Source organism: Micromesistius poutassou (genome assembly GCF_964030765.1).
Source record: "Micromesistius poutassou genome assembly, chromosome: 7".
NCBI classification, from domain to species: Eukaryota; Metazoa; Chordata; class Actinopteri; order Gadiformes; family Gadidae; genus Micromesistius; species Micromesistius poutassou.
In genome coordinates, this window is record NC_140277.1 from 8,668,696 (window position 1) to 8,680,852 (window position 12,157).

Consider the following 12,157-nt stretch of genomic DNA (forward strand, 5'->3'; position numbering starts at 1 on the left):
CTTGGGATATCAGTTGGTAGCTGGTTGCCTTTTTAATATTCTGATAGCGATCAACTCATCTCATCATCCATTACACTGGCCTGTTCTGTTCGGGCCTTTTCTGTTTCGCCACACGGGTCAGCCTGGACCTCTAGTCACCCATAATGATGTGAGTGGGCGGGGGCAGTCACCTTTACAGACAAGCTCCTTCAGACATTCAGGGTAACAACACATGTGCTGCCATCAGCGAGCTGTTTGAATGGATACACGGGATGAGGGAGAACGGCAAATTGGTATTTTCCGTCGAGATACCCCAGTAGTGCATACCCTTGTTCTTGTTTAATAGTTAAGTAGTATAGTATAGTAGCAAAACAGAACGGGAGGTCACATGATCATGACAGTCTCCAGCCTACCATTGTACCAGTGTTATCAAACTGTTGATTTTATAAATATTTATTCACTGTTCCTTTATGGCCCCCTTTTTAACATTTCAATGATTCAATGATACAATATATAATTTAAGTTGTGCGGTATTATAATTGCATCCTTCCTTATAGCGAGGGGTTGAAGTGGCTATGAAGCTTACATGGAGTGTACCTAGAAAGACAAGTGGATCTTGGCTGCATGACAGATCAATTTGCAAAGGGCACGAGTTGTGCTTGTTTTGTCTCGGTTTGTATGATGTGTCGTGTCTGCATAATTATGCAGTAATGTTTTAAAAACACACAAAACAATGTCTTTCATAGCTTAGTGTCGGCACAATGCCCGCTAAAGTGAGTTTTAGCGGTTGTTTCATGTTTCATTTTTAATTTTTAGTAGCAGCAGATGATATTTATTTGATAGATTTAAGAATTCAAACCAAGCTCTTTCTCACTGTTGTTAAGTGTGCATAAAACAAACAGTCCTGTATCTACTCCCTCCACCGCCACTTTCACCTCCACCCCCTGCACCTCCACCATCACCACTATCACCACCACCTTCACAACCACCACCGCCTCCATCCCCTCTGATACCTCCTCCACCATCACCACCACCGCCTTCACAACCACCACCACCTACACCATCACCACCACCTCTATCCCCTCCGATACCTCCTCCAACACCACCTCTCCCAGCACCGTCTCCACCAACTCCACAACCATCACCATTACCTCCACCACCAGCACTACCTTCCCCCTTTATGATTACAACCACCACCCCCATCCTTATGTCACCATTAGCAGCATGCTCTTGTTTGTTTCCATTCTCTCGAACTGTCACTTGAGTGTTTGCGTTTTAGCATAGGTAAACACACGCAAAAGCTCTGTCTATTACTATTTGTGCATAACACATCCACCCTGAAATCCCCATTAACCACATACGTGCCTTTCCATTCCTCTGTGCTGTCTTTGAGTGTTATCGTGTAAGCATAGGTAGCCTCACAGCAACAGTTAAGATATGGACACACTATACCTCTCAGGGTGTGTTGCCAGGAATAGTATAAATCAACCTAATTGAATCAGACTCGAGCGCGACTGGTACGCCACTGTAGATGTCTGTTGTTCAGGGCTGGCTGGGAGGCAGTTCTGCTCCTTTAATACAGTATCGTGAGTGTATGCGGTATTGGTAATGAACATTAGCTGATTAACTGTCGCAGAACCCACGCTGATTGCTGATTGGACACGCAGTGCGCTGGCACAACCATAAACACTGCTACCCAGGGTACCTCCCTTGAGAAGTGAGTTAGTGTGTTTTTGTGCATGGGCCGACGAGTTTCAGTGTGTGCTGTGCGTGTGTGTTTTTGTAGGTTTGTGTGTGTCTGTAGTCATGCTATTTGTCATTTGAAATAACCTGCTGCACAGGCTGTTGTTTTTCAGGAAACTAATAGTGTAAAGCAAAGACGATTTATGCAAGGCATTTGTGCATTTATTGAACGTGGCTTATCCGCTTATATTTGGAAGGAATGATTTGCTGAACAGCAGGGGGTTTGTCAATGATGACAGGAGGCTTGTGTAAATCTATGTGCGGAGATGAACTGCCAAACACTTTAAATTTATTTATCAATTAATATAAAACAAATATAAAAATCAAAAGTTTCTTCCGCAGAATAATGATCAAGGGCTAGTTCATTAACTGCAACCAGTATGATCAAACAGGAAGGTATATGTGGTATATGGTATATGGTATATGGTATATTTTTGGATAGGATGAATTAGTTGCTTTTTTGTTTTCAGATGTGATGGATTGAGTTCAAAGGTGTTCATCTGCCAGGAAATATCTGTTGTCTTGTGTGTATTTAAAAATAACCTCTCATGTGAACTTGAATGTGAAGTTCACCCAGTATATCTAAACGTTCCGTGGCCTGTCTTACTTGATTTCACAAATTTCCTAGCGGTATATAAAAATAGAATAACAGAGGATGTTAATTCCTTTGGTTTCACATGCATAAGTCGCTAGGAAAGTCAAGGTTCTTCCAAAACCCTCTCGGTCAAAGATTGCGCATTAAAAGCACAACAAACACAAGGCACATAATGACGTCATCTCCGGCACCAACACGCACCGAGCGACACAGAAACTATAAATCCCCTTTAAGGCTGTCGATGCAGGAATTTGACATGGTTTATGAAGAAAACGTTGACAGTTTTAAAAAATGGCTACGTAGAAAGAACTGACCACGCTGAATCATGGAGTCAAGAGATTCATTTGACTTGTGGGCTCTGGAACTCAAGAGCCTGTTACCCCTATGCTGATTCTCCAAGTGTGTGTGTGTGTGGGGGGGGGAAGGAGAAAGGAGAAGTAAAGAGTGGTGGGGGGCAGCTAGGATTCTATTTAAATAGAGCGGTAACCATAGGAACCTGAGATTTGAGAGAAAGCAACTTGAATATTGTCATAACTTATCTCTCCCTCTCCCTTTCTCTCTCTCGCTCTCTCTCTCTCCTGCTCTCTATATATCTCCCTCTAACACATACACGCATGCACTCATGCATGCACACAGAAACACACACACACACACACACACACACACAGGCACACAGGCAAACAGGCACACAATACATTATCTCAGAGCTACACAAACATCTGCACACCTTTGCACACACTAAGAAATATTTCACTGCGTAATGCAAGTATGATGATTTGAATTAGAAAAGGGTTAGCCACTGTGTTCATTTAGCTCCACCAGATAAACTTGTTCAGGCCCCCACCACCACCACCACCTTCTCCACCACCACCACCAACACATCTACTGCTACCAGTACAACCACCACCACCAACACATTGACTGCTACCAGTACAACCACCACCACCACCACCTTCGCAACCAGCAACATCACCATCACCAACACCACCGCTTTCACCACCCTCAGCACCACCCTGCTTCTGCACCCTCTTCGAACCCATCCATCACAGCGACACTGTTTTCAGCAGCCAAGCTCCCTGGCCCTGCACTGGCTTGTCCTTTCTCTGGGGGCTGCAGGAGCATGTGGAGGGGAGATCAAAGAGCCGTGTCTTCCCTGTGATAAATTAATAATACTTGCTCATTAATCAAGCTCAGCTCGTGGTTGCGCATGCAGGACCGCTTTTTTCGTTTTTTTTCACTGTCAAAGCAGCAGGAATCCCGCCTTTGATAGGTACACCCGGGTCGAGTGTAAGAGAGGGGCTGGAGGAATTATGCTCATCAAGTCATGCTGGGGCTTTTTGTGGGAGGTGGTGGTGTTGGTATTAGAGGGGATGGTGGTCATTGTGTCAGCGGCGGCGGCAGTGGAGGAGGTGGTGTTGTAGGAGGTGGTAACTGGGTGACGATGGTGTTTGATGTGGTAGGGGTGCTCTTTGTGACTGAGTTGGAGGCTGTGGTCGTTGTTCTGTAGGTGACGATGGTGCCGCTGGTGGTGGTTGTGGTGGAGGTGGAAGTGATGACGGTGGTGGAGGTGTTGTTGTTGGTAGAGGTGGTGATGAGGGTAGTGATGATTATGACAGAGATGATGAGGGTTCTTGAGCTGGTGGTGAGTATGATGGTGTTTATGGTGGTGATGGTGAGTGTGGAGTGAGTAGTGTTGGAGGGGCTGATGATGGAGATGATGTTAGCAGAGGTAAAGGTTGTGATTGAGGTTTTGGCAGCATTGGTGTGATGACAGGGGTGTTGGGGGTTATGATATAGAAAATGGTATCGGAGACGGTAGCGGTGGTGGTGGAGTGAGTGTTGAGAAGATGACGGTGTGCGAGGAGGGGGTGGTGGTGGGGGTTATAGTAATGATTGTGTTGTCGGCGCCGCTGATGATGGAAGTGATGGGGGTGGGGGGGGGGTGTTCTGGTAGTGTTGATGAGGTTTGAGGTGGTGGTAGTAATCACGGTGCTGACAGGCACGGTTCACCGCCTGAGAGCGCTCAACATGTGTTGTTTCCGGGGCAGCTCATCCGCGACAGAGTGTATTACGTGCGTCTCTGAAGGCGAAACAGAGAGCACAACAATGGCTCCGGCTTCCCCCGGAGAATCGTCACATGAAGGTTACATTAACTGGGTCGTTTGCCCCTTGCGTGGCATGCCTCCAAAACCCCCCCAACTTCAAACAATTGTCTTCTGGGAAGTGTTTATCTAGTGTAGGCCGATGCTACAGCCCCCTCCACCACCCACCCGCAGCACTCCCTCCCACCACCGCCACCTCCTCCCCAAAGGAGCCCATTTACACTCCTGTGCACACACAGCCTCATCTGGCAAGCAGGGGGATTATAGGAATTTGTGCATATTCAGCTCTGCCCCGCGTGTTGATTTATAGACACTGTGTTTGAAGGCGCACAATGTAGCGGCGTCATTGTTTGAAGGTTAATGGCAGTAAACAGGTATGCCCCCCGCTTTCCCGTAAATCATAAATTATTCCAATTGGTAGAGGGTAGGGATGCGCTGGGCTGCCTATTTACCGCTTTACGTTATGCCTCAGCTGCGACAAGAAAGGGATTAAAAACAGATGATCATAGACAGGCCGGTAATAAACAAAAACACTCAAGTTCTTAAAGCAAGAAAAAAATGGTTTTCTATTGATTGTTGTGTAAGTGCACATGTGTGTGAATAGTCATCTTGTGTGGCAGTGCAAAACCATGTGCTCTTCCTTTCTCGCTGTCCTCCTTGTAGACGTCCACCACCACTGTGAGCATCGTGGTCACGGATGTCAACGACAACGATCCCTTCTTCGATCCCACCCTGCCCACCAATCTGACGGTCCAGGAGGAAGAAGCCGGCTTGTTTGTGGGACAAGTTAGGGTGAGTAGTTCCATGCGCGCAAAGCATTTACCTTTATCTTAATTCTTGTAAGCAGCTTACGCCCTGTCAAGCACACACTTTGCTATTCAAGCATTGAGCAGGCAGTTTTATCCAAAGCGACTTACAGTGGATTCCGATACATGACATTATGGAGCAGGTAGGGGTTAAGACAGTGAATACAGAGACAGGTCATCAAGGAGCAGGTAGGGGTTAAGACAGTGATTACAGAGACAGGTCATCAAGGAGCAGGTAGGGGTCGGACACTACAGAGACAGGTAATTTAGGAGCCGGTAGGGGGTAAGACAGTGAATACAGAGACTGATCAGCTAGTTGTAGCTAGTAGTGGTTATATATTCAATTCAGAAAAAGGTTAAGAATCTTGCTCAAGGATGACGAAACTACCTTCAGCTCCACCTGATTACATCCTTTGTTATGAGAGCTCCTCCACACATCAATTTTGCCTTCCTGAACCAAGGGTGCGGGCCTCTGAGTGACGACGTTATGTGTTGTTGAGGGGACCTCCAGTAACTGCCGAGGACTCCCAACAGGGAGGTCCTAGAGGAGATTTGTCACCCAAAGCGACGCCTCTGTTGACTAGCTCTGGTTTGGCTCCAGTGGATAGCCAGACTTTTCTAATTACCGTTGCAGATTAATGGGGCGGATGTTTGCACCCTGCATCAATCACAGGGAAACTCACGCAGAGTGTGCGAGTACACACGTGTTGCAGTTGGAAAAGGGGATGCATGGCTCCCTCTATCTTTTTTTAATTAATAGCCATTTATTTTCTTTATGGACAATAAAGCATCACTCTTTCATCGCGTCCCCTTTGCATCCTTGCCCCTTTATTGATTCAAGATACTGGTAACTCATTATGGAGTCCATACAACTGATATGTACATCTGTATTACAAATGGCTGGGACGGAGGTCATTATCAATAGCAGGGCCGTTAATTTGGTCCGTACGGTACGGTTGATTGGTTTGGATAGTTTTGAGTGCATCTATGTTCCATCAACCAATCGGGCCTCCCATCACAACACAACACTGTTTTTGAACTGAGTTTGAACATAATAGTGTAAAAAACTGAAAGCTCAAGATTATCCCATTGTGGATCTCAGAGATTAAATGTGACAGCACTCACTCTTCTGGTAAGTTAAGTCAGTGGTTTTGTTACTTAAATGGACTTTGGGTCTAAGCCCACTTTCCATCTCCTGCCAATCATGTTACATTCATGGCTTGGTGCGGAGCCAACACTTAACTGGTTCTGTGTCTACGTCCTCCTGAGAAGAAAACTAGTCTGCATACTTAGACGAAATTGTAACGGTTTGATTATTTTTGAAAACTGGCTGACATGGATTGGAACTGTGTTTGGGGTCCAGGTTTGCGATGGGTTGTGCTATTTTCAATTTAGTTGTATTTATTTTGTAATTTATAACAGAATGTATAAGAGTCAAGATTGTGTGGCAAAATTATACAAAGAGACAGCAAGCATTTTTTACTTTTTGAAACATTTGAAATACCAAAAATGTGAAATTGAATTCAATCACCATAGTGTCACAGAGCAGCCCCCCGTAACACTTATTGTCACTGCTTAATATCACACGGAAGACTTTCAGATTCAGAAAGCTTTTACATTTTATCACCGTATTGTCTCTAAACAACACACACATTCTACGTCAACTTTGAGCCAAGTGGTAATGTGTTTTCTCCCCTGCACTTGAGTGCAGATCGCGTATCAGTACTAATTTCCTGATACCCTGGGTGCAGGGATGCTGGCTCTATGGCAGCGGTCTTAACAGGCTACATGCTGCAGATGCTGCCTGACGCAAAGACGCCTGCACTGCAACTACATTACGCCGTTAAGTAGCTTAATAGAACCGCCTTATGGATTATCACTCTGGCCCTAATTGGAAATGTGTCACACCTGTTCATATTCCACACACACTCACACACACACACACACACACACACACACACACACACACTTGCACGCCTACACTACGACACTGTTTACTTGGCATCCACAGTTGACAGGGCTACTGCATGTGCTTATGGGATGAATTTCCATGCAGCCTGCTGTGCCTATATTAAGCCCTGTGATAGAGCAATACAGCAGTACACTTAGCTTGGGTGTTGGGTAATCCACGCACAACAACAGAAAGTGATTAGAGGACAAATAGATTATGATTGAGTTGTTTTTTCTGCTTCATGCTGTTTTATTGAAGCAGTCGTTAGCGTGCCTTTAGTTTATTCGGCTTTATTGGCCTTTATTAAGGGCAATTCCTTATCATGCTCATCATACACCCTGTTGATTCATTGACAAATAATTTCATTTAAATTCCACACTGCTTTAGAAGTTACAACTTTATTATTAATATTAAATATCTGAAAACATGGTATAAGTGTTTTATCAAGCACCATTGCTACGGACAATTATACGAGTCAAATTGCAGCTCCAGGCAGTAACAAATGGAAGAGTCATATATCTAGCAAATTAGAAAGAAAACACATTTAAGGGTGATTTGCAAATATTATGTGAGATACATTTCAAAATCTATTTGCTACAAAGCAGTACTAGTAGTATTAACACTTTCCAAAGTGTTTATTCTACAACATCCTCTATTTGGTTCACTGCATTTGATAAGAATATAGACACTATAACTGTTTTGTAAACAAAAAATTAAGTTGACATTTATTGGGCATTTGGCAAGAATCTGAGGTCAAATACTGTGGGTTAGGATTTTGCATAGGATTTTGCATTTTTGCATTTTTGCATTTTTGGAAATTTAGACTACATTCAAAACAACGCACAATCCAATATGCCAGAAACAAAACAATTCTGTATAGTCTATATGTATATATATTAGTGCTGCTGTCAAACGATTAAAATATTTAATCGCGATTAATCTCATTAATGTCATAGTTAACTCGCAATTAATCACACATTTTAATCTCTAAATGTCCCTTTATTTCTTTTTGTCCCATTATTTTTTCTAATTTTAATTCTCTTATCAACATGGAAAAGTGGATCGGCTTGCTGTGTGTAAATCTTTTTTTATTGAAAACAACATTGGCATATACTGTATTGTTCAATTTCTCACTAACATTCTCACTTGGAGCAGTCTTTCACACTTGGAGCAAATAATCTCTAACACAATGTAACACTGTCCATCAATAAAAGGGTAAAAAAAAAAAAATCATGTTAATCTTGCGATAAAAAGATTCACGCCATTAAAATGGGTTTGGCTGTAAGGCCGTTAATAACATGTTTAACTGACAGCACTAATATATATATATATTGGTCTCTATACGACACACGGAAATACTGACTTTGAATCTAGGGGGAGGACGTTATGAGGAAAAATGCTTGTTATGGCACCCATATTGTCTAGATTTGTGGGTGACATTGCCCACTTACCTGCCAAGTTGCCAGGTTGCTGTGGCACAGATGGCCACTTGTTAGAATGTAGCTACCTACTAGATACTCCAAGATAAGGGCGAGAAGAAGAATAAGAAAGAGAAGCAGAAAGAGACAAGACAAAAAATCATTATTGTTGCAGTGTTTCCAACATGGCTCCCGCAGTTCTTGTTTGCTGAGCTCCCTCATTATGGAAAGTACATATTATTACAATACAACTGTAATTAGAACATTGTATTAGCCTCATGGCCCCATCAGTAGCTCTTACTAGTGGTTTGGCATTCAGGAATACGTTTTACAGAGAGGGGAAACAGTTTATTCTGCTTCACTGCCTACCTTGCTCAGCTAGAAAGATATGGTTCTTCACCTTAAAGTGGATGCATTAAAGTGTATTCGCATGGATAAAGTCCCATCATTAGTTAAGTCGGCTATGTTTGTATTACTGTTTGTTTAAGTTTGTTGAATTATACTTGATCCTATAATTAATCCAACCCAGGATGAATGTTTTCCTTTAAGGGAATGCAGTTAAAAAATCGTAACTAAAGCCAGAAGCAGCACTGCCTAGGTGCAAAATAGGTTAGAGAAAGATGCGCCATCATTAATTGATTAACTGGCTATAAATAAATTAAAGGATACCTCAAATGCCGACACCCGGAGAGGGAATGGGGTTATATAATGATAATAATAATAATATAACTCAAAGGGCGCAATCATCCATTTGAATACATTGACAACACATCATGTTGTGTGGTTAGTGATGCACCCTTCTGTCTGAAATTTTTTTTTTTTTTTGGTGTTTTGGTATTTAATCAGGTGTTTGCTCTGAACACACAGTTCAGTTTAGATATACGTGATTAAGGACAAGGTTTGGCATCTTGCTCAAGAACGCATACAAATAACAGGACACATTAGGGATCAAACTAAGTTCTTGCCCTGGGAATCATTACACTAAGCCCCTTTAATTTTGCTATAATATTAATAGAAGTCTAAAAAGGTTAAAAGGTTTATGTACCGTAGCAGTGACTAATTATGTACCTTTAACTCTTGCTGTGTTTTACTCAACCTACATTTGTCTTGGAACATTCACAATCAAGATAAAGAAGTAACTTTTATTTCTTGCTTTCTTTATTTCTTGTTTCTCTCTCTCTCTCTCTCTCTCTCTCTCTCTCTCTCTCTCTCTCTCTCTCTCTTTCTCTCTCTGTCTCTCTTGCTCCCAGGAATTGCTCACACACACACACACACACACACACACACACACACACACACACACACACACACACACACACAGTGGAATACTAATGAGCCCTCAAAACGAAAGAGGCAACTCACTTTTTCTTCAACTCTGCAGGATTGTCACACGAAGGCACGGTGTGCGACGCAACGGCTTTTCATCTCTGATGTTCTTATTTATTTCATTTTTTCCAGAACCAAGTGCATACTATTAGAATACAATTTGGTGTTCTGCAAGGATTTCCCCCTTTGATGAACTGCAGAGTTTTCAGGAAAAGACTCAGTGTCCTTTGCAACCTGCCAATGATCTGTCGCCGGTCTGCGACAAAAAAGCTAATCCTGGTTATAAAGAGGTGGAAATGAGCTTGATATATGTAAACTCTGTTCAGCTGACTCAAGTCTTATTGTCCTTGAAGGGGAGCTGGGGCGGGGATATGATGGGGGGGGGTGGGGGTGCAATGATGTAAAGCCGTTGCGTGAAGACAGAGCTTAGCCATAATGGATTGTGTAATAGATCATTCCCAGTCAAAAAGAGCTGATATCTGCCTCGAGGGAAATAGCGCTTTCAGTGACTAGCACGTTATATGGATGCCCTAGAACAATGTCTCTGATTGTATAAGATATTACGCCCCGGAGCCGTAAAGGAAGCGATAGTAATGCCATAACTGTGGTGCCGCACTACATAAAGCTGACGAACGGTCAATTCGTTTTCCACCACGTCTGTCGGTCATCTGTTTGCTCATTAATGTTTCCATCTTTGATTTAATATAGATGTGCAGTTGAATGGCTTGGCGCTTTGTCGGCCAATTTGGCCATTTGTAGCCAAGTTGTCCATATGTCCAAATATAAACGGGCCAAATGTGGCATATGGTTGCTGATCGTTTTCCAAAGTGTCAATCTTTTAAGAGCATGCGTTATGTGCTTGGGCGGCCCCAGTGGGAATCTTACCCTTCTCACCCTGGCAGTGTTAATGCCATGGTCTACTAGTTGAGCGTGAGCGCAAGACAGAGGAGGGAGAGGGGGAGGTAGGGAGGGAGAGAGGGAGAGAGGGAGGGAGAACGATAGAGTGAGAGAGAGAGAGAGAGAGGGAATTGGAAAGAGGGAGGGAGACTAAAGGATGAGTGTGATTAAGAAAGAGCCAGTAACAGAGGGAGAGAGGCAGAAGAAAGACCTTCTAGAACCATCTCCCACTATCTATCAGATTTGCTGAATCACTTTAAGCTGTTCCTAACCCCCGATCCTTATATGCAAGCTTCCTACAGATCCTATACTTTATTTTGAAGCACTCACTGCTTTAAAAAAGTGCTGTATGAACAGAGCTTTACTAACTTCCTTCCGTCCAATCCGTCCATCTCACACCTCTCCGTCTGCCCCGCCCCCCACAGGCCACGGACCCCGACAAGGGCCAGAACGGCCAGGTGCGCTACCGCATCGTCAACCACCCCAACCTCTTCAGCGTCAACGCCAACGGCAGCATCTTCACGGCGGCGCCCCTGGACCGCGAGCTGACCGGGGAGTACGAGCTGGTGGTGGAGGCGTCGGACGGCGCGGTGGACCCCCGGCGCACCGTCATCGTGCTGATGGTGCGGCTGGAGGACATTGACGACAACAGCCCCGTGTTCTCCCAGCCGGCGTACGTGGTCAGCGTGCCCGAAAACAGCCCCGTGGGCACGGTGGTGCTGCAGCTCAGCGTGAGTAGGCACACAAAGCGCCGTCGGCCCGTTTTTGTGGTGAGAGGGTGGTGTGTGCGGGTCAGGCCCCGCGGTGGCTGTCGGAGTAGGCACACCGCCGTATTGTGAAGGCCTGTTGTAGCTATTGGGACAGTGGGGACTATTGTTTGATTTGGTGACTGTGAGTTAGTGTTATGAATGCTGTGACTGTTGGGACTATTGTGACTAATGGGACTTTGGACTGGTGTGACTGTTGGGACTGTACTGACGGTTGTACCTGTACTGACTGCCGTGACAGTCTAAACAGACTGTTTAGAGACTGTTGAGACTGATGGGACTAGTGTAGCCGTTGGGACTAGTGGAACTGCTTGGACTATTGTTATCAGTGACTTTGACGTTGGCAGATCCAATCAGAATAGTTCCATCTCTATCGCGACTCTCTCTCTCTCTCTCTGCCACTCCCTCCCTCCCTCTTTCTCTGCTTGTCTGCCTGTTGGCATATCTCTGTAGTTCTCTTTCTAGTTTTCACTTGCATTCCAATCTTGAAAAAGTCTTTAATGTTTTCCCCCTCCTCCGTCTTCCTGCCTGCCAAACTGCCTGCCTGACTGACTGACTGTCTGTCTGACTTGC

At 44.3% G+C, this 12,157-nt stretch overlaps 1 protein-coding gene across 1 annotated transcript in view; it reads left to right on the top strand.

Moving 5' to 3' along the window:
• LOC311350172 (protocadherin-15-like) overlaps positions 1 to 12,157 on the top strand; it is a gene marked incomplete at its 5' end in the record, with an annotated part of 188,434 nt that overhangs the window by 91,133 nt on the left and 85,144 nt on the right. The window contains 2 exons of the mRNA XM_084470183.1: positions 5,083 to 5,211; positions 11,243 to 11,548. Coding sequence (XP_084326309.1) covers positions 5,083 to 5,211; positions 11,243 to 11,548 — 435 coding nt within the window. The remainder of the gene's footprint in view (positions 1 to 5,082; positions 5,212 to 11,242; positions 11,549 to 12,157) is intronic.